The sequence below is a fragment of the Myotis nattereri genome (genome assembly GCF_964212035.1).
Source record: "Myotis nattereri genome assembly, chromosome: 2".
Taxonomy (NCBI): Eukaryota; Metazoa; Chordata; class Mammalia; order Chiroptera; family Vespertilionidae; genus Myotis; species Myotis nattereri.
This window is the reverse complement of record NC_138076.1, coordinates 1,592,134-1,619,661: the sequence shown is the minus strand read 5'-3', so window position 1 is coordinate 1,619,661 and position 27,528 is coordinate 1,592,134. Positions and strand designations below refer to the sequence as shown.

The following is a 27,528-nucleotide window of genomic DNA, read 5'->3' as shown; positions in this document are numbered from 1 at the left end:
ACTGCGAGCAGAGGGGATGCCGTGACCCTGCGGCTGAGGGCTTTCCACACTGCGGACCCGCGGACGTACTCGCTGCGGTTTGAGCGTGACTGTTACTCAACTAACCAGAAGGGTGGCCCGCCTGCCCCCTCTCCTGGGAGGCCGCTGCCACAGGGTCTACAGCTGCTGCAGGGTGACAGGGGCGTGTCCCTGCAGCTGACACGCGAGACGGGTGAAGTGCTGCCTGGTGTCTTTGCTGAGGACGGACGACCAAGTCACAGGCCAGATCTAGGCAACTCAGAGAGGAGCCAGCCGAAGGCCACAGCTCAGTGAAAAGAGGGTCAGATGTGACAATGACGTGTCTAAGGCCATGGTCGGCAAACTGGTCTGAGTGAAAGTCAACTGAGCAGGGGTCTCGGGGAGGTTAACTGCTGGTGGCCTGGCTTCGGATGTCCCTCCCCAGGAGCGGAAATCCTGAAAACAGCATTAAAAGGTGCCTTTCTTCACTTAAAAGCAGGACAGTGGTTTAAAATGGTTGGTGCAGCCCTAACCGGTGTGGCTCAGTGGATAGAGCGTCGGCCTGCGGACTGAAGGGTCCCAGGTTCGATTCCGGTCAAGGGCATGTACCTCGGTTGTGGGCACATACCCAGTAGGAGATGTGCAGGAGGCAGCTGATCGATGTTTCTCTCTCATCAATGTTTCTAACTCTCTATCTCTCTCCCTTCTTCTCTGTAAAAAAATCAATAAAATATATATTTTTAAAAAATGGTTGGTGCATTTATAGGTAACTACTCCACTTTTATTTTTTATTTTATTTTTTTTAAACATATTTTATTGATTTTTTACAGTGAGGAAGGGAGAGGGATAGAGAGGAAGAAACATCGATGAGAGAGAAACATCGATCAGCTGCCTCCTGCACACCCCCTACTGGGGATGTGCCTGCAACCAAGGTACATGTCCCTGACCGGAATCAAACCTGGGACCCTTCAGTCCGCAGGCCGACGCTCTATCCACTGAGCCAAACCAGTTAGGGCTAATTACTCCACTTTTAAAAAGAAACAGGTAGAGCTTGGCCAGTGTGGCTCAGTGGTTGAGCATTGACCTATGAACCAGGAGGTCTCGGATAGATTCCCGGTCAGGGCACAGGCCCGGGTTGTGGGCTCCATCCCCAGTGTGGGGCGTGCAGGAGGCAGCGATCCATGATTCTCTCATCATTGATGTTTTTATCTCTTTCCCTTTCTCCCTTCCTCTCTGAGATCAATACAAACATATTTTTAAAAAATTCATGCATCTTCCAGTGCAAAAAAAAAAAAAAACATAGAAAATAAAAAGAAAGAGGTAGAAATCTGTGGGTGCTCCTGAGGACTGGGCTTGACATGACAGCCCGTGCCCCTCATTTCATGATCACGGTCTCTCTTCACGGATTAATTAAATTGTACGTATTGGAAGCCGATTATAAAGAAGTTCAAATTGCACTGTGACCATTCACTAGGATAATAAAGTTCAGTAGCATTTCTTTATAAAATTAAGTTGAAATCATCTAAATAGTTATTCGTGGTAAAATGTTTAATTGAATGGAGGGACAGTCTACATGGCATTGCTGTTTTCTATCAAAACACGCATTACCTGAAAGCCATATTTGCGAAAGAACATCTTGGATTATTATTCAAATTAAAGTCTGCAAAACCCATTTCCATGTTAATAAGGCCAAACTCTAACATTCCAGCGCATTTCAGAGACAACTTTCTCCTGGTATCTTCATTTGGACAAAAGCAGTATGATTTCTAGTTTTCAGAACTCAATTAAAATGTAGCAAGACGATAGAAAAACCATCTCAAAAGAGAAAGTACTTTCTATCTAGTCGGTTTTGCTCATGGGCAAGTTTCTATATTAAAAAATGAGAAGAGCAATAGGAGGGTTATGAAATTTTAGCCACCCAGAATTTTAAATTATAGTAATTTGATTAATTCTTATTTTTACAAGATGAGTTCAGGATAGGAACTGTTAGATAAATGTCAATGGCTATATATTAAGTAGACTACTCCCTGGATCTCACCTAATAAAATGGAGCTTAAAGGTTTGCAATGAAATGTCAGCATGGGCTCAGAGCGCCAGCGGGCGGAGAGGGACCCTTACGAAATGTTTCTGGCCCGGCCAGCGCAGCTCAGGGGCTGAGCGTCGACCTAGGAACGGGAGGTCACGGTTCGACTCCCGGTCAGGGCACAGGCGCGGCTGGCGCGCTCCATCCCCAGTGCGGGGCGGGCAGGAGGCAGCCGGTCCATGCTTCTCTCTCCTCCTGGATGTTTCTCTCTCGCTCCCTCTCCCTTCCTCATTTAAAGGAAAGAAATGACTCTGAAGAGACCATCCACTGCCCGGGGAGCGGACCGGGGCCCCTGCCGGTACCTGTGCAGGTGGGCGGGTCCGGCTGCCAGAAGAAGCGGTTGTTGAGCTGCACGCAGGTGGTCCTGGCGGGTCCCTGCAGCTGGTAGCCGGGGTCGCACTGGAAGGTGACGGTGTCGCCCGGCTCCCTGCTGTCCCCGTAGCGGGTGCCGTTCTGAGGCATCCCCGGGTCGTTGCAGGTGGACGCTACCGAGGCTGGAAGAGGAGATAACAGCAGGTCACGTGACTGGAAGGGGGGCCTTGCATATGTAGGCCTGTAGGGCCCCTGGGCTGGCACCGGGAGCCTTCTGTCCACGCAGGAACACAGAAGAGACGGAAGAGTGAGGATCTCGGAGGGAAGGCGGGGGCAGGGGGGAGAGGGAGGCCATCAACCAAAGACCTGTGTGCACATGCACGGCCCATGGGCACAGGCAGTGGGTGCTGAAGGCCTGGGGCGGGGGTGGGGCTGGAGGGGGTCAATGGGGGAAAAGGGGTCACAGGTAATACTTTCAACAATAAAGATTTTTAAAAAGAGTCTGTTTGTCATATGCACTAATAGCGCCTGGATTACGCTTACTTTGAAGGGATTCCTGCAAAATCTTGTGGCAAATACAAGTGATTATGGAACAGACCAAGAATCACAGCTGCTAAGGCTGTAACACACAGACACACACGCACACACACACGCACACACACACACTCCCCTCCGAGTAAAGCTGTAGCACACACACACTCACACACACACACACACACACACACTCCCCTCTGAATAAAGCTGTAGCACACACACACTCACACACACACACACACACACACACACGCACACTCCCCTCTGAGTAAAGCTGTAGCACACACACACTCACACACACACACGCGCACGCACACTCCCCTCTGAGTAAAGCTGTAGCACACACACACTCACACACACACACACTCACACACACACACACACACACTCACACACACACACTCACACACACTCACACACACACTCACACACACACACTCACACACACACTCACACACACACACACTCACACACACACACTCACACACTCACACACACACACATTCCCTCGAGCTCCTTTGTGAACAGGATTTAATGAAAACAGGCACCGTAATGTTCAGCCTTCATTACAGTGCAGCCCCCTGGAGCCTTGAGCAACAGGAGACAGGGCAGCCCTCTGGAGGCTGTGCCCTCCCAGGTGCCAGCTGAGGTGCCCCCTGAGTCTCCGTGGGCGCCATGACGGAGGCCACGCCGAGGCTGCAGCTCAGTCTCCCCAGGAGGCGTGGGTCCCCTGGGCGCTACGCCCTCACAGGATCCCCCATAACCCACTTCCACCCGCAGCACAGGTCCAAGGGGCCGCGGATCCCCCACCACCCGACTGCAGCAAAGGCCCTGGAAGTGGCGCCCTCATGACAACGGGAGTATCAGGACTTCAATGCCGGGTGGGTGGCGGCCAGCGCCTCCCAACAAGAGGGGAGGGCGTTTGGGGATCAGCGGGCGTCGGACCCCGTGGGGCTCTGGCACACACGTGTGATCCGTGCTCCTACAATCAGGGCACATGCGTGTCGCCAACCCTGCGCAAGTCCCCTCCAGGAGGACACTGGACCCAGACTTCGTACTGAACTCAAACCCTGCCCCCTCCCGGAAACGGGAGGCCTGGGATGGCCGGCAACTGTCCCAGCTTCTGTACCTAGTCATGGACACGAGTGAAAATCCCCACAGACATATCAACGTTGGGAAACAGATGTTCTATATGGTGTAGTTATGAGGGTTGTTGAGAGGAATCTGGTCAAACAGGATTGGCAAACACTGTATAGGCCAGAGTCCTCATTAGGGGTCAAAGGCTCTGAGACGCCCTACAGTCAAGAAACCCTTTTAAAAATAATTTAATCTAGCCCAGCCAGTGTGGCTTAGTGGTTGAGCATCAACCTATGAACCAGGAGGTCATGGTTCGATTCCCGCTCAGGGCACATGCCTGGATTGCAAGCTGGATCCCCACTAGGGAGCGTGCAGGAGGCAGCCGATCCATGATTCTCTCTCATCATTGATGTTTCTCTCTCTCCCTCTCCCTTCTTCTCCTCTAAAATCAATAGAAACACATTTAAAAAATGGTTTAACCCAGCGTATCCTACAGTTTTATAACAGCACATGCTTCCCAACAAACCTCCACATTCTCCACAAAGATCCGCAGGCCCCCAGAGCGAGGAATGCGGGCCCGTTCTGTGGGTCACGCGTCCCTGCATGGTGGGGGGTCTAGTTCCTCTCGGAAAGTACCTTCCCTACTTCTAATCCGCACTTCCCTTTGGAATATGTGTGAGGATGATGGAGCGCTCCATGGAAACGTCACACCCCCGCGGGGTTCATGCTGCGATAGACAGAAGCGCTGCCTCTGCGGACCCTGCTGACGGCCGACGTGAGCGTGTGAGCCGGGCAGGGCCCCCGTGCGCTCGGAGGGGGCGCCCGGCTTGCCGGCCCAGCCCCAAGGCGCATTGGAAACGACCAGTGAGTCAGCCACGGAGGCTCGGTCCCGGTCCCGTGGAAATGGACCCCAGCGTCTGACTCCCTCCTTTCAGAACGAGGACATGAAAACGAAAAGCTGCCTCGGTGTCTGGATTAGATGCACAAAGCAGTAAGAAGGCTTGAGGGAAAAGCGCAATTTGAAGCCAGGCCGCGGGCTGTCCCTGGCCGGGTCTTTGCGATGAATGGTGTGCGCTCCCCTGGTTAGGACCTGCAGGCGGACGCGCCGCGGTGGCGGCAGGAAAGCTTGCTTAGCAGCACACACCAGGCCCCGGCCGACCGAAGGCATTTCTCTGCGTCAGAAATTGCTTTTGCACCTCCAGGGCCACGCAGAGCCGGGCACCATGGGCCATCTGTTCTTTACGACTGTGTTGATTGTGTGCTTTCAGGGCCCCAGCGCACCTTTCACTCATTTTCCCTCAAATGTGTTTCCTCCGAAGGGGAATCTGTGACTCCGAGTCTCTCCACTTTCTGCCAGGAACGAGCAAATGGGATTTCAGCCCCACTGGCCTTGCCCGCGGCTGCCTGAGGAAGGAGGCGGGGCCCAGCGGATGGACACTGGTTGTCAATTCCCACAGGGGTCTGGGCTCTGCAGGTTACAATGACACTCCACAGGCCCCGGGGGCCTACTATCATCCGGGTCCTTGTCCACCTGAATCTGGGACCATCTGGGCCAGTTCGAGCCGCCCACACCCTTAACATACGAGCAATGGACATGACTCTGAGTGTCGCGGGGTCAGACACACAGACCCTGTGGGATGAGAACCTGCAGGGACACACACTCTCCCATCATATTAACCCACTGTTGACAAGGGGGACCTGTAAAATATATTTTTTATTTTTCATTTTTCTTTTTTTTTTAAATATATTTTTTATTGATATTAGAGAGGAAGGGAGAGGGAGAGAGAGATAGGAACATCAATGATGAGAGTATCACTGATCGCGGCCTCCTGCACGCCCCACACTGGAGATCGAGCCCGTAATCCGGGCATGTGTCCTGACCGGGAATTGAACTGTGACCTCCTGGTTCATAGGTCGACAGTCAAGCACGGAGTCACGCCGTTTGGGCTCCATTTTTGTTTTTACTGATTTTAGAGAGAGGAAGGAGAGAGCCAGAGAGAGAAGCATCTACTGGCTGCCCCACTTAACCATGCATTCTTCGGGCGATTCTTACGTGTGCCCTCACCGGGGACTGAACCCGAAACCTTGGCAATCCGATGACGCTCTAACCGGCTGAGCGGCCTGGCCAGGGGCTCTGTATTTAATTACGTAGCAAGTGGTGATCTTTTCTCATCCCACTGACACGGGAATGCAGAACTACGGCCATGGCCCAGGAAATGCATAGGGTCCGCCTTGGATTTTCTTGAAACATTAACAAACATAGGGACTGAGTCATTAGTTCCCGGGGTGAAAAGTGCGCTCAGGGCACAGTTATTGTTTGGAAACATTTATCTGAAAAGCTGCTCCCTGGGTTAGGGCAGGAAACCACCAAAGGCAGGGCCACAGGCTGTTTGTGGGCGGGGCAGGGCCAGCAGCTGGCTCCCTGCTGGGGCATCAACTCCTTGGGGGCTGAAAAAGCTCGGAAAATGCAGAGAATCCTGTGCCAGGCACAGACTCGCAAACAAAGAAAGTGGCTCTGAATTTTACAAAGTTCCCCCAATGCAGACTCAGCATTTCCCCGCTGGTTTCTGAAAATGCCAGTGTGTTTCCGTCACAGAGGCATCCATCAGAGACACCGAGCCCCCATGACAGTTGCCCCCTGAAGTCATGCTTCCCAAGAACATCCCAGACCCAGGGGTTTCTTAACTGGGGACGCAGCGGGAGAGCACACCCGGCAACGTCTACGGCAACCACAGCCACCGCCAGCATCTACCATGCCGCTCCACAAAAATGGCAAGCCCTGCGGTTCAGTCTAGAACACTTGAACAAAGCGTTAAAAATTAACTTGTGACTTTCTCCTGCATTTAACAGGTGTGTGCGTACTCACCACTTTCAAGCATCCGCATCACCTGTGGGAGGAGCGTTAATTCTGTTCTCAGGTAACTGCAATGAGGGGCTGCTTTTTTAACCCACACTAGGAAGATCCCTTTTAAAAAGAGGGAATCATCATGGGATATGGGGGGGAAGTGGCTGCTAGGCTCCAGACGAATTTAAAAAAGGGACGTTTTAAAGGCCGGGAACAAAGCTAAGCGAGCTCTCGGCGCACAAGCCGCCAACCAGCTCTCGGCCTCCACGCACAGGCGCTAGCGCCGGCCACGCAGAAGCTGCACACAGGCGGCCACAGCTTTACCGCAACTGGCAAACCTGGGAAGCAGCCGGATCCGCCCGTGACCGCCCCTCAGCAGCTGCCCGGGGGAGGGGGCGGCCGTCTGCCCCGCTGTTTATCCACTCGCCTGCCCGGCAGCCACGGCACGCTATTCGGCGGAAAGAAAGGCGCTGTGGAGGCAGGAGCCCGATGCCGGCGACTAAGGACGGGAGCCAGTGTGAAAGGCCACGCTGTGCGGCTCCCACTGTGCGCCCTGGAAAAGGCCACACTGTGGGCCCAGTGAACCCGCCAGGGGTTTCCGGTGCTGACGGGAGGGGTGAAGGTGGAGCCGAGGGCGCGGGGCAGTGGCACTGCCCTGTGACGCGGTGACGACGGTCACACGCCATCACACATCTGCCCACACCCACGGGGTGCACAGCACAGGCGTGAACGCTGCCTGGCCGGCGTCTCAGTGCTTGAGCGCCCACCCATGAGCCAGGAGGTCAGGGTTCGAGTCCCGGTCAGGGCACAGGCCCGGCGCTGTGGGCTCGGTCCCCAGGGTGGGGCGTGCAGGAGGCGGCCGATCCATGCTTCTCTCTCATCACGGATGTTTCTGTCCCTCCCTCTCCCTTCCTCTCTGACATCAATGCAAATATGTATTTTTAAAAACGAATGAGCCCTGGTGTCCCCTGTGGCTCTGGGTGACCCTCCGTGTCAATGCCGGTCGTCGGTTGTGACCAATGCCCCCGGTGGGGAGCCTCGTCGGAGAGCTGTGCCGGGGGGATGGGGTGGGGGGTGGGAGCTGGGAGGTGGGCATGCTCCCTCCTTGCCCTCAGCGCTGCTGCGAAGCCTAAACTGCTCTAAGGAGCCTGTTTCCTGGCAGGAATGGCCTGGGAGCGCAGGAACCCTCTCCTCACGTTACCAGCTTCTCGGCTGTGCCCATACAGCCCGCAGATCACACGCCTGCAGTCCACTCTCACCATCGCTTCTAAAGAAAAGGACACTTTTATTTCACAAAAACGAGAAAAACTGACATCACCTTGGCGTAACGGACATTTCCCCGCAGAGCAAGCCTCCGTGGTATTTCGCAGTGAACGGCCCCTCCCGCAGGCCCTGCCCCGCGAGCTCCCGTGCCGCCAACGTCGCCCAGGCCCAATGGCCTGAGCGGAGAGACTGCGAGCCCGTGACCTCAGATTTAGAGCCACCTCTTCAAGCTTCGCACTGACCGAGCTCCCTCTCTCTGTAAATCCTCCTCTGGCTCACCAGGGGCCTGCCGGGGGGTAATGGAGGTGGAACGTGTTTACCTGTGAGTTCCACTTGCTTTCCGCTGACCCCGCGTGCCACTGAACTAAATGGCGCCTCCACATGGCGCCCCCTAAAGGCACTCAAAGGGGGAGCCGCACCGGCCCCCTCCCTCCCCTCCCCGCCCCCGCCCGGGAACTGGCCATTACTGAGGGCTGGGCCGCGATGGTGGACGGGTCTCCGGGAGCTGACAGAGCCGCAGGCCTGGTGGAGGCCTGGGGACCCTGGGAGGGGCTCGCCCTCCAACACGTGGCCCTCAGCCCAGGGAGGCGAGGACCTGGCTCGCCTTGCGGGAGGTGGGGGAAGGAAAGCAGGGCAGCTGGCGGCTGGCGGCTCCGGGAATCACCCACAGCCACCTGGGAGCTGCCCTGGAGCCAGGCGTGGGGAGCGCCAGGGTCAACCTGGGGTCCAGGGAGACCCACACCTGGCTCAGTGTCAGGTGAACAGGCGGATGTCAGCCTTTAAAGGTCCACACACATATAGAGCCTCATGGAGCCGCACCTCTGCTCCACCCCGAGTGGCTTTTGTGTATGTGTGAGGTAGAGGCAAGGGATTGCTCTCTCCACAGTAAAGCTAATTGTCCACTGGCTGAGAAGCCGGTCTCCATCACACACAGTGCGACCTTCATCACTGTGTAAAGCTATAAATGTGCAGACAGATGTAGACATAGAGAGATGATGTAGATACAGATATATAGATATAGATATATTACAGATGCAGATATAGATATAGATATATTATAGATGTAGATATAGATATATTATAGATGCAGATATATATATAGATAGGTATGGATGTTATAGATATAGATAGATAAAGATGTAGATATAGATATTGTAGATGTAGATATAGATATCATGGATGTAGATATAGATATTATAGATGTAGATATAGATATTATGGATGTAGATATAGATATCATGGATGTAGATAGAGATATAGCTATTCTAATAAAGCAGCATTTCCCAGGATAAGCGTTCTCTCTGACGCGCTCTGTAAACCTCCACATCGTGCTCACAGCCCACGCCCGCCCTGTGGGGAGGCCAGGACACAGCGCGGCCCCGAGGCGGCCGGGCCGGGCGGCGGCACTCACTCGAGAACTGCAGGGAGAAGCCGGACTTGCTGATGAAGAAGTCGGTGTCGAACTGCAGGGTGAGCGCGTTGAAGGTGCTGTGGATGTCGCCGGGCAGCGCCGAGCCGCTCCACTCCTTCAGCAGGACGGCGCCGTCCGCGGGCCCGTCCCACACCCGCAGGACGTCGTGGCTCTTCTCCGTGTCGAACAGGATGAAGTGGAGGCTGCGGAGACAGCACAGGCCTGTCACTCGGGACACCTCCCGTCCCGGGCGCCCGGAGGCCCCAGGGTGCACGCCAGCCACTGCACACGCTTCCATCCCCCCACCTGCCTGCCGGCACCTGGCCCGTGTGCCCCAGGGACTGGGCCGCAGGGACGCCCAGGCGGAGCGGGATCCCCCTGGCAGGCCCCGCTCCACCTGCCAGGGATGCGCAGAGCCCTGAGCCACATCCTGGGCCACTTTTTCAGGATGAAACCATCCCTTCTGAGGCTGTCAGCTCTATTTGTAAATACATATTTGTATTGATGTCAGAGGAGAAGGGAGAGGGAGGAGAGAGAGAAACATCAATGAGGAGAGACAATCATGGATCGGCTGCCTCCTGCACGCCCCACACTGAGGATCGAGCCCACAGCCCGGGCAAGTGCCCTGACCGGGAATCGCCTCCTGGTTCATAGGTCGACGCTCAACCACGGAGCCACGCGGACCGGCTGTCAGCTCTTGGCTCTCACACAAAGCTTTCTGGGCTTCTCAGGCTGGAAGACACAGGGGACAGAGCTTTGTGTGAAACTGATCCTGCAGGTTTTCTATGTGGTGTCGGTGTTGTTCTTGTCATGCCCAGGAGGGGGCAGCACCCACGCCCGCAGGAAGGGATGCTGACACCAGGAGATTGTCTACCTGAACCTCTATGATGGGGTCTGATGTTGTATTTGTTCCCATAAATTGCATTTTCAGAAAATGCATTATTTGCAACAGCAACACGAAGGCGGGAGTGGGCCCCATCAACTCCTTCCTTTATCACATTTAGAATTCGCGGAGCGCGCAGGCAGAGATGTGCAATACCAGCTCCTTCCTTTACGAAGTTTACGGCACTTTCATTGGATTTACAGATATTTTCCAGAGCGACTCCCGCGTCCCTGTGAGGGGGCTCGCTGTCAGAGGCGGCGGCAGAAATCCGGTCCTATTTACGCAATTCAGACAGATCAGAGCGGAGCGGACGCCAGCGGTTGATTTACAGCGTGTTATTTACTGCTCAACGCACAGACTTGTAAGGGAGATAAAAACATCGGAACAGATGACACAGGAAAGACTGCACACACATCTAAATTACCTATTTTGTGTGTATTATAAGCTTAAAAGTATCTCTCACCTGCATGGAGTCAGAAACATGGTTCATTTTTAAATGTCCAACATGAAATATACTTTTATTCCACAGAAAAGATCAGACCACAGCAGGCATGTGTGTACCCCTCCCCTGCCCCGGTGGTAACAGTCAGCCCCATTTGATCCAGATCTTTTTAAAGAATAAAATCTTACAGACTCTCTCACACGCCCTCCCCCATGTGGTCTTGTGTCCTTCCGGTCGCCTGCGCTCTGAAGTTCAGATGGACCTTCCCGTTGGTATTTTCCCAATTTCCATCCACGTGTGCACACGCTTACCCCCAGATGGCGCACAGGGCCCTTTGGTGTGTCCACCAATACTGACGTCATCGATGGTCCCTTTGCTGTGGGTTTGCATTGCCTTCAAGCTGCTTTTCATACTCGGCATGGAGAGAACCCCTCTGCCCTGGGGAATGCCACTTTCAGGGAGTCACACACAGAAGAGGAAATGAAACCGACTGACATCATTACCAGAAAGCAGGCGAGAGCCCGGAGTCCTTCTGAGATGGGCAAGGCCCACGCACAGGACACGGCGCACAGATTGAGGCAAACGGTCTCAGATCTCCGTGACCAGGCCACACACCGTGCTGGGGGCTGGAATTCAGCTCCCTCCGCAATGTCAGCTTTCCTTCAACTTGTCTATTGATCGACTGCGATTCCAGTAGGAATCCTAGCGATTTCCGTGGTAGGAAGTGACACGTGTTTGTAAAATGCACATGGAAATGCAGAGCCACGGACTGCCATGGCAATCTAACGCAGAAGAACGAAGGTGGAGGTTATACTACGGAATCTCAAGACTTCTAATAAGGCAAGTCAGGAACCAATAGAGACAGGTCCTGCACTGGATGGACAAATAAATGGAAAGATGGATGGACGAATAGATGGACGAACGGATGGACGAAGAGATAGACGAAATTAAGCTCAGAAACAGGCCGAAGTGAATGAATTACTTGTGACGAAGGCCGCACTGCCCTGCAATGGAGACGGGCTATTCCACAAATGGACAATCAGCTTCCCTATGGACAAAACAGCACCTTGACCCTCCTCACGCCATGTGCCAAAGTCAACCCGGGTGGAGTGGGGATGAACTGGAGGGAAAATAAACCTCCTACTACAATAACCTAACGTAACGTTCTTCTAACATGGGGGAGGCAACACTTTTAAATCTGAACACAAAACCGTTATGAACATTCCCAACAAGTAGGTGGCAGGACAGAATCTAAGTACAGAGACCCACTAACTATGAAAGAGAGTGAGTTAAAATGGATTCGACTCAAGGAAAAGAAGAGTCTGTGAGCATCCAAAGACATCGTTGTGAGACCAAAACGACTGCCCACAGGGTGTAAGGATACGTAAGTGACACCCGGATGAGCGGCTCGGTTAGTTGAGCATCGTCCTGTTGCCCAAAGGTCGCTGGTTCGATTCCCGGGCAGGGCACATGCCTGGGGTGCAGGCTCAATCCCCAGTAGCGGGCGTGCAGGAGGCAACCAATGATGGTTTTCTTTCACATCAATGTTTCTGTCTCTCTTTCTCTCCCTCTCTTTCTCAATAAAATAAAATAGATAGCTTATGTATGTGCTGTATATAACACATTATTGCTATATATGATCAATAAAAGATTGCATTCAGATGGACAGAAACTGTTTCTGTACTGGAACGTGGAGAGAAGACCCTTTCTGGAGGCCTGGCGAATCTGGGGGCGTGGCCACGGGCGTGGATCCAGGCGTGGCAGCTGGATGGGTGGGTGGTGAGTGGAAGGCTTGGGGAGAAGGGGGGATGAACAGTGAGGTCACGGGGTGGGCGGGCCAGCAGCGTGGAGGTCAGAGGGCCTGGCTGTCCTGACACCCAGGTGTCCGGCTGCGAGGGAAGGCGCTGAGGCACAGAGCGCGGAGCCCAGGGAAGGCGGCACCCTTCTCAGGCGGGATCAGGAAAAGGCGTCTTTGCTGAGGGCCTGACGTTGTAACTGAGGCCGAGAATTTGAGGAGGGTCTGCGGGTGAGGCAGGGGCCCTGGGTGCACAGGCTGAGCGCGGGATGGAGGCAGCGAGTGCTCCCTCTGAAACGGGCCCAGGTGAGCATCAGGGATAACCCACGAGGGGCAGAGCGCCAAACCCCTGGGGGCCGGGACTCTGGGGGACCAGCCGGGAGAGGCTTTGGAGAGGTCCAGTAGGGAGAAAATTAAAGTGCGAGGGAAGTGAGGGGAGAGAGGAACTGGAAACGCAGGCAAGAGGGAGGGGGAGACGGGCCCCCACCGCACGGCTTTCATGCTCAGGGTTTCCCACGGCCTCCTAGACAGCGGTTCTCAACCTGTGGGTCATGACCCCTTTGGGGGTCAAAAGACCCTTTCACAGGGGTCGCCTCAGACCATCGGAAAACACATATATAATTACATATTGTTTCTGTGGTTAATCACTATGCCTTAATTATGTTCAATGTGTAACAATGAAAATACATCCTGCATATCAGATATTTACATGACGATTCGTAACAGCAGCAACATTACAGCTATGAAGTAGCAACGAAACTAAAGTTATGGTTGGGGGTCACCACAACATGAGGAACTGTATTAGGGGTCGCGTGGCATTAGGAAGGTTGAGAACCACTGGACCCAGAAAGAAATCTAAGGCTGTCAGCCCCACAGACTGGGAGGCACAGCCCAGGTCTTGGGGAAATACTGGAGACGGAGGACATAGGAGTCAAATAACTTCTGAAACTGGAAACCTTCCAGGAGCAGGACGGGCATCCTCGGGAGGGTGAGCGGACACAGGGCTGGAGGAGGCGGCTAAGGAAGCCGCGGCACATGGGCTCTCGGAGGCGTCAGCGTCCCCTCCCCGCAGCAGCGGTGACCCCAGCGCCCCTGTCAGTCACTCCCCCACCCCCGTCATTCCCGTCGGTGTGGCTCAGGCCCGACTCCTGCGGGCAGTTGGCATGTGTCCTGCACGTGTGCCAGGGTCCTGCCCCAGTGGGTCCAGGGGTCCCCAAAGGTGTGGACGGAGTCGACGAAGAAGGAATGACACAGAGACAGCGTTCAGTTGATCAGCAGCCTAGCCAGGATCTCCAGCCAAGTTCTGGTCAGGATCTCCAGCCAGGTTCTGTGTCCATGTTCCCTTGCTAGGTTCTCCAGGTTCTCCAGCCAGGTTCTGTAGCCATGTTCCCTCGCTAGGTTCTTCAGCCAGGTTCTGTCCAGGTTCTCCAGCCAGGTTCAGTCACCAGGTTCTAGTCAGGTTCTCTTGCCAATTTCTGTAGTCAGGTTCAGTCCAGGATCTTTTGCCATGTTCTCTCCAGCGAAGTTCTTCTGTCTATAGGTTCTGTGTAGGTTCTGTCTTCTAAGTTCTGTGTTCTAAGTTCTGTCTCTCGCTGTCTTGTTACATCTGTATTTACACCAGTTGATTCAATCCTATCAATCTCTATTCCAAAGGTTAGGGCGTTTCTTATCTCCATTCCAGGGAGTAAAGATTATGTAGCTTAAGCATGATTGTTCGTAGTTAAAGTGATTAATTACCCGCCTGGCACTTAGTTGAGGGGTTTTATTCCCTCCCTAACTTCAGGGGAAAATCCCTACCTGGGGAAACAACCTTTCTCAGAGACCTTGGTTAAAACACATAGTGCCAAGAAGGTGAGCAAACATTAAGAACAGTATGCCATATATGCCAGGTCCCTTGAAACAGCAAGCATGGACCGGCTCCCGGCACACGTGCACCTCCTGGCCGGTCCCCCCTAATGATCCATGTTGTAAATGTCCTGGGCGTATCCCAGGGAGACTGAGGTGACACTGCTGTCTGTGCACACAGGGGCCGAGGAGGGGGCTTTGGAAGGGGACAGGGCTCGGCTCGGCCCGGGAGGTGTCTCCTACCGGGGTGGCGACTCGGGAGCTGAAGGCCCAGGAGGAGTGGGTCCGCCCCCTCCCCCACCACCCCCCTCCCCTGGGCGTCTGTTCCCACATGTCACTGAGGGCGCCGGATGCCACTGCACAGGACACAGATCACCAGAGTGGGAGCGTTCCGTCCACCGACTGCCCGGCCAAGGCCCTGGATGTGGCCTCTCTCTGCCCTTCCTGTGTCTACAGCGGGACCCGGAGGCCGGCCGCTCCGTCTCCGAGGGTGCAGTGACACCAGGGAGGGCCACAGGGACCAGAGTCATGGGGGTCAGGGCTGCGGGGGGTGGGGTAGGCAGTCTTAAGAAAGGCTGTGGAGCTTCCGTGGCTGTGAGCGTGTGAGGTGAGGCTGCTTACGTGGTGGGTTGCGGCCACCAGGCCGGGCCCGCACGGCAGGTCTCAGTGTCCTCCCAGCACGTGCACCCTCCCCTGACGCCTCAGTAAAATCGATGGACGGTAACAGCAATAGAACACAAATAATAACGATGTGGAGCCGGTGAAGAGCGCTGCGACGCACGGGACGGCCAGCGGGCGGAGAAGAGGGGAGAAGTGGGCAGAGGACCGTGTGCGCCCTTCCGGCCATGGGGACGTGACCAAGGCCAGCTCGCTTGGAAATGACCTTTCGCTGGACGGACTGGGGATTCCGACACGGCCTTCCCACTGGACCTGGACAACCTGCTTTAAAAACCTTCCTTTTGCTGGTTAGCTCAGTGGTTTCACAAACTGCTCTCCACAACCCAGACCCATTCATGGAAACACACTTTCTCTGAACACACTGCGTACCGCATAGAAATCTCTAAGGCATACGCCAGGGACCGCACGTTTCTGGGCAAACTGCACGTTATTTAAATCATCATAATGCACTTTAGGTGTTGTTTTTCAATAATTATAACATTTTTATTTACAAAAACAATTAAAGTCCCTAGTACTTTTTTAACGTATGGTACTGGGTAAAACATTTTCCTCTATGAAGAGGAACCAAACAAAATTTACATAAGTATCTAGATTCGCTCCTTTTTCCACGGGCGTGAAACACGAGAACACTCGTGAGCGGTCCTTAACAGATGGCGCGCAGAACACGAGCAAACTCCTGAGCGGTACGAAATGTGTTAAATGCTGCATGTTTGATGGCTGTCCAGTGCGTGTGCCCCTCCAGCCTGGAGCGGGTCCTGGTCTGCCCCACGGTGACATCCATGTCTCACAGATGAGGATGAGCCGTGTCCTCCCCGGCTGCCTGGGGCCCATCACTGTGCCTCTGTTCTCTCCCCGTTAAGGGGTGGAGAGTCTCTCTCCAAACCCTCTTGCTCCTGAGACCGTGAGATCTGCTTTGGCAAAGGGCACGTGAGCAAATGCGATGCAAGCGTGAGTGTGAAAAGCCGTCATCTCCTGCTGCTGCGGACCTTCCACCGTGACCAGCTATGGAGGACCGGCAACCTGGGCGGAGAGGACCCCACCTTCCCAACCGTCCAGCGGAGGCCCCACTCCTAGCGAGGCCACCGGGACCACCTGGCTGGCCGCGCACAGACCAGACTGCTCAGAGCACCCACCACGCCCTGAGCACGTCACTAACTGTTTAAAGCAGCTGAGTTTGGGGGGCCAGCTTGTTACGCAGCCAACGCTAACGGATACACTTTCTGTTTTCCTTTGTTATACGTGGTCACCGCACATTGTCAAAGGAACACAGTGTTAACACGTGGGCCCGTGGACCATTCACCCCCCCAGCGCACTCCCTCCTGTAGCTCAGCAACCTCACACATCACCCCCAGGGGTCACGACGGGGAGAGCAGCCGACACACCTCTAGTCCCACCCTCCGGAGCAGAATCGGACACGCACCTGATGGTCCTCCCGGGGTCGGCCTCGATGACCCAGGTGCAGTGCAGGTTGTTGTCGTAGGGCGCCGGGTAGCCGGGGGACAGCAGGCGCCCCGAGGTGGCCGCGTGGATCTGCCCACCGCACTCCGCTGCAAGACACAGACGTGGGGTCACACAGGGGTCACGGGTTATTTAGCTACGAGGACACAGCCCGCCGTCTGTGTTTTATGCATCACACACCAGTCACCTCCCCATCTCTATCGTTTCTTTCTGTTCCTGTTCCCAAGCATCGCCCTGAAGGAAAGACACTGTCTCTCAGGAAATTACAGCGGAGAGCATAAAACCGTGAGACACGCGTGCTGTAATTCTAATAATTCCCTGCAGATGGTCTCAATAAAACGGAACTAGAACATCTGTCTTTCACACCTAAACGCCTACACACAGCCTGGCTGGCGTGAGTCAGCGGCTCAGCGTCGACCTGTGAACCAGGAGGTCAGGGTTGGATTCCCGGTCAGGGCACAGGCCCGGGTCGTGGGCATGACCCCCAGTGGGGGGCGTGCAGGAGGCAGCCGATCCATGCTTCTCTCTCACCACTGATGCTTCTATCTCTCGCGCCCTCTCTCTTCCTCTCTGAAATCAATAAAAACATATTTATTTTAAAATCCTACACAAACGTCAGGAGCACGAACGCGGCGGTGGGGACAGCAGTGGGAGCGCCCTGGGCTCCGGTCGGTCCCCCGGGAGCGGGCCCCACTCACCCACGCAGGAGGGCAGGGGCTGGTCCCACACCCTGCGGTCCCCGCTCAGGCAGGTCAGCGTGCTGCTGCCGTGCATGGCGTAGCCGGGGTTGCAGCTGAACACGACGGCGGTGTCCGCGAAGTGGCCGTCGTCTCGGACCCGGTAGCCGTAGCTGGGCACCCCGGGGTCCTCGCACTTGACCAGGTCGAAGCCTGCGGGGGCGGGGGAGGGGAGAGTGAGCAGGGCCACGCGGGACGCAGCCCGGGGTAGGGCCACCGGGAGAGGCCGTGCCCTCCCCCCTGAAGGGTTCCAGCAGGATCTGCAAGGAGGCCCGGTGGATGCTCTTCCGTCACAGCCTGGGACACCCTGTCACCCACTATGGCTCCCGCATCCCAGCTGGGTGCCTCCGTGTAGCCCAGACCCCTGCAGTGACCACACTGGCTTCCGGGCCAAGCTCGGCCCGTGCCCGCGAGGCCGCCCTGGCGCCTCCGCCTGAGCCTTCGTCCCCTGGACCGCACGGTTGGTGGGCGGGTGTCTCATCCTCGGGGGCTCCTGGGCGTGTGACTCACCCCCCCCGCCCCCCGGAAGCTCACCTCCCAGCAGGCAGGAGGCGGCAGGGACTGCGCCACGCGCCCCCAGGTGCGAATAGGAAGCACATTCATGCAGCATGTGTCACTGGCTCTTTGTTTAATTCCTGTGTGTTACTAAGTGCCTTCGACTCACATCTACCAGGCAGCTTCGAACGGCATTCAGGGCCATTAAAACGTTCACCGCGCGCGTACCCGTTCCAAAAAACCCGCACCCTGGCGTTCAAGATCGTGAACCTAAACGCGTGTCTCCGACTGTAACACTCGCTGGTACATAAAACACTGGGAGGTTTAAAATCGCATTTGGTCAGAATATGAGTGACCAGGACCCGGAATGGATCCCGCAGTGACTTACAAACCTGGACTGAGGGCAACACGGTTCCTGCTCCTCCCTGAACTGGTTTCCCAAGAGGAGGCCCCCCCAGCCCCACCCCCCGACACACACACCGTCCCTGGGGAACGGGCGGCACGCGCTCACAGGACGAGACGGCCGTCCCATGGGAGAGCCCCATCAAGTCGTTATTGTTATTGTTGTTGCTGGTGGTGGTGTTGTTACTATTACATGAAAGTCAACACGGAAAGAGCCTCGAGCACAAAGCAGGGCGACTCGGGTCCCGGGAAACGGTCGGACGCAGATGAGCCGACGGCAGACATTCCGGCAGCTTCGCGGCCAGAAGCCTGGACGACAGAGTCGCTTCCGATGAGAAGCAGAGCGGCTTCCCCGCTTGGTGCCTGGCTCCTTTGCCGACATTTCCTGTCAGAACCACGTCGTTCCTCGGTCCTTTTCTGTTCGCAGTCCCGGCGCCGGCACCCAGCGCTCCCGCAGTGACGGAGTGTCCACGCCACTCTCCGCATCCCCCTGGGTCGCTGTGCGGTGAGGGGAAGCTCAGGGTTTCTCCCCGAAGGGCCACGTCACAGGGACCTCCCTCCCAGCGGCTCCACATGAGACAGCCCTTCCGAAGGCCGCGCTTCCTTCTGGGATGTGTGACCGCGGTTCCCTGACGTCTCACTGACCGGGACGGACGAGGCACCGGGTCCCATAACCCGCCCGCAGCTCAGGAAGCGTCCCGACACCGGCCCTGGCTGTGACCATATTCACGCCAGAGCAGTGGCCGTGGCCATAGCTGTGGCCGTGGCATCCACCCGGCTGCAGACTACACTGACCATCACCGAACCCCAGCCTCAAACTCTCTCACGGCGGCCGTTCCTGCCCCATCTGCTCGCCATTTGAAGGAGGAAGCAGGTCTCCGATGGCCGAGGGGGCACACACGGCCTTAGGCAGGCCCCACGCGCGTCCCAGTCACTGCTCACCGTCATCGCACTCCCCTCCCATCTCACCTCGGACCCTGGAACAAAGCGCTTTCTTCTCTGTCCTGTCTATCCCCTCTGGCACCCGTTCTCGCGCCATCACGTCCGAATCAGATCCCACTACATCCGCCGAGTGCATTCGAACCCGGCCTGGCTGCCACGTCAGCTCGTTTCACAGCAAACGGACCACCTCACACCAAAGGCCAAGTGACGCCGACATCCCGTGTCCCGGAATTAAAGCCTCCCTCTCCCCCTGCAGACCCGCCCGCCTCCCCCCACAGTCACCCAGAGAGCCCTCGGCTCCTCGGGGTCTCCGACCCCCACCTGAGCCTCACTCGCCGCCTGTCACGGGAGTTCAGAGGTCAGTGTTCTCAAAATCACCCCAAGAAAAATGTACGCCCCTTCGAACAACAGCTAAAATATGCTCTGAGTTTCCCAATTTCATGGGATGTCAGAGCTAAGTGTGTCCAACACCAGCCACTTATCCCGGGACAAACGTTCGCTCTGGGCACCACCGACCAGCAGCTGGCAGGACAGAGGGCGGTGCGGCCTCCCTCACACGCACACGGGGATGTGCAGTGCCCACAGTGAGGGCTCAGCCTCGGCCCTGGCTATCGAGTGGCTCCCGTCATCCCTGCAGAGCCTGGCGGAGTGCCAGCCGGATGCGCCCTGGCTTCGTGTTTTTTGACTTCCCCCGTCTGCCTGCTCCCGTTGGAACTCAACAGATGGGTCCCCTTCCGAGCAGCGCTTCCGGAGATGTTTACTCAGAAACCAGCCAACCAGACTCATCGCTGGTGCCGTGGAGGCCCGAGCGGCCTGCGCACGTCCTCAGGTCAAAATCCATCCGTGGGGAGAGAAACGGTAACCGCCAGCCCGGTAGCGCTCACGCCTTTTTCCTCCCAAAGCAGCACCAAGAACCCGCCACACGTGCCGGGAAAGGCGAGGCCGGAGCGACCACGACCTCTGACCCTTTCTGACGATCACGTCGCCCCGAGACCCCATCTCCTGTGGGGGACCCTGTGTGGGCACAGTGGATCTACGACTTTGACTAACATGGGAACTGCTGCTTTTTATTTTCTCTATGGAAAAATGGAATGCGCCCACTCTTCCCATAAAAGGTTAGATTTTTGTAGCCTTGGTGACACCATTTGCCAGCTTCTGATTAAGCTCACAGTCAGATCCTCTGCTTTCAGCCGGAGCCTTGTAATTAGGTCACGCGTGTCTCCTGTTTCCAGGCCCCCGGAGTTCTCGAAGGCTGGCCCGCAGCACACGCATCAGCCCTGCAAGAGGAAAACAGAGCCACATGCACCGCCCAGCACACCGTCGCCCGACCGAGGACAGACTCACCCCCTAAAACACAGTCACTTACACCAGCAAGCCTCCTGGAAAAGCACGCAAAGCTACGCGGACCCTTGCAGGCCCGCCCCGGCAGTGACGTCTGTGGGGTGTGAGGCTGGGATCGGGGTGGGGGCTCAGGCGCCGAGTGGGAATCTCACTGGGCAGAGACGGAAGCGGCTGGTGTCACGGGGCCTGTTTAAAGCTCCGTGAACGCTGATCCGTTTGCCTCGGATGCTCTCCTGTCAGGAAGGCGGGCGATGACGAACATCCCGGAGGAGCCCGAGACCCGAGCCACGCCAGCTCCCCTCCCCGCGCTTCTGGGCGTGAGTCAGCCAGCTCAGCAACCGCGCGTCACTGTCCTTCCTAAACCGCATGCGGGCAAGGCCCTCCCTCCGGAAGCGATGGCTATGTCTGTCCTGCGGTTTGGCGGCCTCACCTGGGGTCGGCACAGCGGGTCCCAAACAACTACCTGCGCACCACCCGCCTTGAGAATCCATTAGGTTTGGGCCCCAAGGATCTTTCTAGTGATGGTCTACAATAATCCCATATTCACTATAGCCTGCTGTTTATCTGAGTGTGCCCACAGCGCACCATTTCCTAACGCAAACAGTGAGCCGTGTGGGGACTGGGGACAGGACCGTCTCCTCTCGGGGGGGTTCTTCCCCGTCATCCACTGTCCCTCCTGTGTTACAATGAACTCGGCGTCCCTCCGAGGGACCCCGAGCCAGCCTCCCTATCGCACCTGGACCGCCTCCAGGGCCCCTCACCTGGGTTCCCCCGCAGGCATCCGCGGTGCAGAGCGTGTTGTCCGCAGCGGGGCTCATGGGCTCTCTTTTCTCATAGAAGCAGAGAAAGTGAAGCTTCCAGCATCCTCCCAGGAAGGCGAGCTCGGACAAATGCACGGATGTGTCTCCATATGTGGATGGAGCAGGTTTCCAATGGCGCCGCTCGCAGCCCAGCTCGTGGCCCTCCTGCTGCCCACCCTGGCCCCCTCTCGCCCGCTGCGGGCGGTCCCTGCCACTGCCATCCCGTCCACCTGCTCACAGAGCCCAGGCAGCGCCGGGCCCAGGGCCGGCTCCGGTTCCTCTTCCAGGGAATGCGCTGTCGTCCAGCGGTTTCCACCGTGAGTCACAGTTTGGAACCCTCAGTCCCTCACCAAGTAGGCTGGCCTCTGCCCTCAGACCTCAGCTCAGAAGTGTGAGTGCCCATCCTGAGCCTAAGTGGGCAGGTCACACAATAGGCTGCCCCTTACTGGTCACGTGGTGCAATAAGGTTGCGTCTGATTGGTTGCTTCTTGGGACCAGAAATCCTGATACACAAGTATAGGCACCTGATTTTGCTTTTTTAAACTGATTTCAGGGAGGAAGGGAGAGGGGGAGAGAGAGAGAAATGTCGGTGATGAGAAAGAATCATGGATCGGCTGCCTCCTGCTCGCCCCACACTGGGGATGGAGCCTGAAACCTGGGCGTGTGCCCTGACCGGGAATCGAACCCATGACCTTCTGCTTCATAGGTAGATGCTCAACCATTGAGCCACCCCGGCCGGGCAAGGCTCCTGAATTTAAAAAAGCGACTTTGGAGCAAAAAGGGTAGGTCGTTATTATTAATTATTATTATTTGGTAAATCAATCAAAATCATACCTATTTCTTGTGCCAGATCAGCAAAAAAGTAATGCGTTTGTTAGTGCCCGCAGCTTTTAGTGGTTAGTCTGTGGATGCGCTGAGATGACAAAGGTTGGGAAACGCCTTGTAGTTGGTTCAGTCAGCTGTCAATCAGGCCACATCGCCCCCGTCCCCTACAGCCCAGGCACCTGGGCCACAATGGGAGGCTGAGGATGGGGGACGGGGGGCCACAGGGGAGCAGTGGGACAGCCACGCGCACTCCTTTCTGTGGGGACGCGGTGTGTTCTCCGGGCTCTGGAACAGCCCGTTCCCTGTAGGGCAGGGGCTCTAGGGGTGGAGAACGGGCACAGACCAGCTGTGAGAGACGTGCTCGGGGAGGGAGGGGCACGGAAGTCCCTGCCTCCGTTTCCCAAGGAAACTCCCTCGTGTGTGACGATGCGGACCCGGCTGGCGGCCTGGGGTCCAGCTGCGGGCTGGCCCTCCCGGAGTGTTCAGGGCGAGGCGTGCTCCGAAAATGCTGGTTTCCCGAGCCAGGGCTTTGTCCTCCTTTTTTTCAAAGGAAGGGCCATAGGCCCAGAGGTCCATGTCCCACAGACCCGCAGCCCTCAGCCTCCTGCTGGGCCTGGAGACAGCCTTACCCCCATCTTCCCATCTATTCTCATGCGCCCTTCGCCCCAAGCATCTCTTCATTCAGCCGTGCGGCGCTGGCCCTCCCTGTGCCCCACGTCCGTCTGAACTGAAACAGGAAACACAATGCAGCTGGCAGCCGGGGCGGAGGGTGGGGGTCCCCCGGGAAGGCCTGCAGCAGTGAGGGGGCAGCCGGGGCGTCTCCGGTTGTCCCAGCACCGGATGGCTCATCCTCTGGAAAACCCTGTGGCCATCACCATAAACATGTGTGTGTCAGTGTGACCTATGTCATGCGTGACGCCTGCATTTACAGCTCACGTGACAAGGGCCTCATTCCATCACCAAAAAGCTTGCCCCCGACTGGTGTGGTTCAGTGGATAGAGCGTTGGCCTGCGGACCGAAGGGTCCCAGGTTCAATTCCGGTCAAGGGCATGTACCTGGGTTGTGGGCACATCCCCAGTGGGGAGTGTGCAGGAGGCAGCTGATCGATGTTTCTAACTCTCTATCCCTCTCCCTTCCTCTCTGCAAAAAATCAATAAAATATATATTTTTTTAAAAAGCTCTCGTCAGTCATTTGGGAAGAAAGAACAAGCCCAGGTAAAGTGGAGACGAATTAAGGCTCAAATATAAGACGACACGAAGGGTCGAGCGCAACGCAAGAGGAGCCACGTGAAGGGCCCCTGATGGGCCCCGCCGCCGCCGCCGCCCGCCGCCCGCCGCCCGCCCGTCACGGGGACTGTGTCAGCCGCGTGCCCGCTGAGCGAGGCTCCGCCAGGGCCCGCGGGCCATCCAGGCCCGTCGCTGCGAACAGGAGCGTTCGCCTCCCCCTCGCACACGGCGGGCCTCCCACCGTCGCTGATTCCTCCAGACCACGGCGGGAGACGGCCCAGGGGTGCCCACGCGCGGGCAGCGGGCCTGTGAGCTTGAGGAAGGGCTGGTCACCTGCTCCGATAACGGAGCGTATAATCCAGAAGGCCTGCCTCCTGCCCACACCTCCCACGCCCTGCTCCTGGAGAGGACTGCTCTGGGGCCGTTCTGTGAAACACCGCAGAGTCAGCGGATTGTTAAATAAATCCTGGATTCAACGCAGGGCGGGTGCCCAGAATCCTTTTCTCTGTGCAAATATTTGCTGAAACGCTTAGAAAACACCTGCGTCCGCAGCAGGGCTTTCCCTGCCGTTTGCAGCATCTCTGTCGCCGGAGGAGGAAAGGGGCGGCTTACGTTCCCTGGGGGGAGCCCGGCTCCTGGTCTCCAGCAGCTCCCGGAACTCGGTGCCCCACCTGCTCCTTTTGTATCAGGGATCAGACCACATGCGAGGTGCAGAGGGGGATCCGAGACGCACACGTCGTCCCCACCGCCAGGCGCTCCTGCGCGATGCGTCCCATCCTCGTAACCACGGCCTCAGCAGGCAGGCAACCATCTGCTCTAGGAACAGGCTGATCCGGGAAAGAGCGGGGCTTGAGTGGACGTCCCCTTTCCCGCTGTTTGTTGCCTGCCCTGCCCGCTGATCAGAATCCACTAGCTGCTTAATGAGTGTGGACAGCTGTATTGCACCATGTCCCCGAGGCTGCCTTGGCTCCTGGCCGAGGCCCTCAGCTACGCTGACACCCCATCAGTGTACCTGCAGCTCATCCAGGGCGGTCCCTGCAGTGTCTGAGAACACGCTCTGCACAGTCCTGGCTCCGAGGGGACCTGGAGGTGGTCCTGGCCCGGCTACGCCCCACCCGGAAGCTTCAGAAAACCCCCTCACCCTGTGGGCACATGGCTTCTGCCTCGCGAACACGAGTGAAAGGAGCTACTCGCCACGGCTGAGAAGTGCTGAGCAGTGAGGTGGCAAGGTCTGGAGGCTTCTGGACTATTCCAGCACCCGGGATCTCTCACCCCTCGGGAAAACCCTGTCGCCATCACCATAAATAAAGCTATATGTCAAATGTACGATGGGAAGCATGCGCGGGTCCATTACAGTATTAAAGAGAACGGACGGATGCTATCTGTAACCATTCCCAAACTTGAGGATGTTTAGTAAACTATATATTTACTCTGTCGGAGTTTTCTAATCCGCTCCTGTGGGTAGATTAATTATGGATCTGAAGCATTTACGCAGGAATGTTTCTTAAGGAATGCAATTAACTAGCAAGAGGCAATTAGCGAGTCTTTGGGAAAGAGTGGGAGGTGCCTTACACAGACTTCAGCTTGAATCATTTGCTCAAAACTTTTCATAGCCATTATTCGCACGGCATCTTTGGGGGGCGATTATTTCACTTAGGTTTTCGAGCACATTGCGGCTGCGTGGGGTTTCCTAAACTTAATTGCTCAGTGTTTAAAGCTAAGAATTTAATGTGAAGTTAATCGTATTTTGATTGTCGAGCCGTCGGCACCGCCGACTGTATAATGCGTGTCGGTTCCCGCCGGCGGGCGGCGTGTCCAGCTCCGGGACAGTCTCAGGAGCTGGCGGCACCCGGAGCGCCTGTTTTTTCTTTTGTTTTGATTGTTTGTTAGTTTTTGTTAATCCTCACCCACTGGAGAGTCTGCTTTTGTAGGCGAGGCAAAGAGGGACCCGGGCAGAAAAGAGAATTACTCTCGTCAAACTGACTGTACGAGGAGCTCAACAGCGATGATCCCCAGTATTTCCTCCTCCTACTTTTTAGAAGTTTGCGCTGCTGTGTAAAACATCACCAAGTGCCGGCCGGCCTGTGTGGCTCCGTGGTTGAGCGTGAACCTGTGAACCAGGAGGTCACGGTTCAATTCCCAGTCGGGGCACATGCCCGGGTTGCAGGCTCGATCCCCAGTGTGGGGCGTGCAGGAGGCAGCTGGTCCATGATTCTCTCATCATTGATGTTTCTATCGCTCCCTCCCTCTCCCTTCCTCTCTGAAATCAATAAAATATATATTTAAAATTACCAAGTGCCCATAAATAGATCCACAGACTCAAGGTTTCTCAAAATCACTCAGAGAAATGGGCGGCAACGGTGGAAAGCTGCGCTGGGACCGTGGAGAACACGGGGTCCCCAGGGGCTGAGCGTGGCCATGCAGCCAGTCCGCTGGACAGAGCAGGAGAGACGGACACAGAGAAGCCGCAGCCTGCGGCCATCGCTGGGTGGGCAGCGGACTCTGGGCGGCTAGTAGCGCAGACGGGGACAGCTCAGCGCCTCCCCCACAGCCCCGGTGTGCGCTCAGTCGGCGTGGATCTGTCTGCTGCCCTCTTGCACAACCGTGAGAATACAGACTCGCGGCACCATCCTGCGCGACTCCAGCTGGAAAGAGTAGGCGGAAGCAGGAGGCAGCGAGGAGGTCGGGAAGGCGATGGGGTGTGAAACGGCAGCTCAGGTGCGCGTTTCCTGGGAGCTGCGTGGCAGGCCCCCACTGGCCATGGGTCACAGAGGAGCACAGGGAGCAGAGGGGAGGCCAGGCCCAGGCCCCCGCCCTGCGGACCAGGCTCGGGGAGGCCTGGCCGGTCGGCTCCCTGAGGCAGCAGGAATGCAAGAGCCACGGGTGCACAGAGCATCCTGGGAGCTGCAGTGAACGCCATGTTCCCTCAGACCTTTCCCTTCCTCCCAGCATCACGCCTCCGGGGCGCGAAGACGGGTGAGAGCAGGAAGTGGCTGTAACACCTTCCAGGAACCAAGCGAGCAAAGCCACAATGAACACAGTCCCGTGAATCTACATCAGAGGGGCCACGGCCTGCCCTTCATCTGCAGTCAGAGCCCATGGCTTTGACAAGAAAGCCTTCTGGGCAGTGAACTCCATGCGTGGAGCCCTGGTTATAATAAAGGTTAAAATACGGGCTATCGGGCGGCTTACACGCCGATCGCTATTGCAGTTTGCACACAACACACGTCACATGCTTTCTTCTCACTGAGCCTTTGCAGCGGTCATTTCCACGGCCGTGGACGGTTTTCTCAGGATGTCGGCCACTTTAATTGCATTTTTACTCAATGTTAACCGACACTTCCGCTGTCATCTCCCCACTAAGCGGGATTTGAGTTGCCCATTTTCCTCGTCGGGGCCCGATGCGCTGGGTCTGGGGTGACTGCTATCTTTCCAGGCCGTTACTCGCCTATCTGTCCAATAGAGACATTAACCCTGCCGGGCACTAACAAATATTCATGCTCAGAACCAAAGGGCTTAATTTCCTGTACCGTGGCCTTTGGTGTCAGAGAGACTTTGAAGCATCGCATCGCAGGGAACCGGGGGATGAGGGGACGAGGGAGGGGCCGCCCCGGGCTACTCACTGGTGTAGCTGAGCTGGAAGCCGGCGGCCGTGTCCGCGCCGTTGCTGTCGAACTCCAGCCGCAGGTGGTTGGAGGTGCTGTTCAGGGTCAGGCCCAGCAGCTCGCGCCGCGTGAAGGTCCCCAGGGGTCGGGAGGCGCCGTCTCGCCCATCAAACACCTTGGCGGGGGGGGAGGGGGGTCACGCGAGAGCCTGTCACTCCCCGTGGTTTCAGCTGATCAGTAATTTGTGCTGCGCGTGAGCCGCCCACAGACACGCCCACTGCGAGGACCCGAGGACAGCCACCTCCTGGGTTCTGCACAGAAACGCGTGCCACGGGGACTCGGGAGGGAGGCAGGCGCTTCTGTCCGGAGCTTCTGACCTGAGCACGTGGCTGCTAATGGGGCCAAGGCCCGGCCAGGCGGCTCCATCCTGTGCAAGCGGATGATGGACTGGGGGGAGGGGGGAGACACTGACTGTCCCTTGCAGCTGGGTTTGCACATTCTCTCAGCCTCACAGCTAAACAACAGCGGGAC

General features: G+C 56.6%; 1 protein-coding gene across 1 annotated transcript in view; it reads right to left on the bottom strand.

Moving 5' to 3' along the window:
- The window catches only part of CSMD1 (CUB and Sushi multiple domains 1), a gene marked incomplete at its 5' end in the record, with an annotated part of 654,679 nt that overhangs the window by 107,426 nt on the left and 519,725 nt on the right, over positions 1–27,528 (bottom strand). Inside the window, 5 exons of the mRNA XM_081082235.1 lie at positions 2,383–2,574; positions 9,523–9,725; positions 16,586–16,712; positions 17,322–17,513; positions 27,016–27,172. Coding sequence (XP_080938361.1) covers positions 2,383–2,574; positions 9,523–9,725; positions 16,586–16,712; positions 17,322–17,513; positions 27,016–27,172 — 871 coding nt within the window. The remainder of the gene's footprint in view (positions 1–2,382; positions 2,575–9,522; positions 9,726–16,585; positions 16,713–17,321; positions 17,514–27,015; positions 27,173–27,528) is intronic.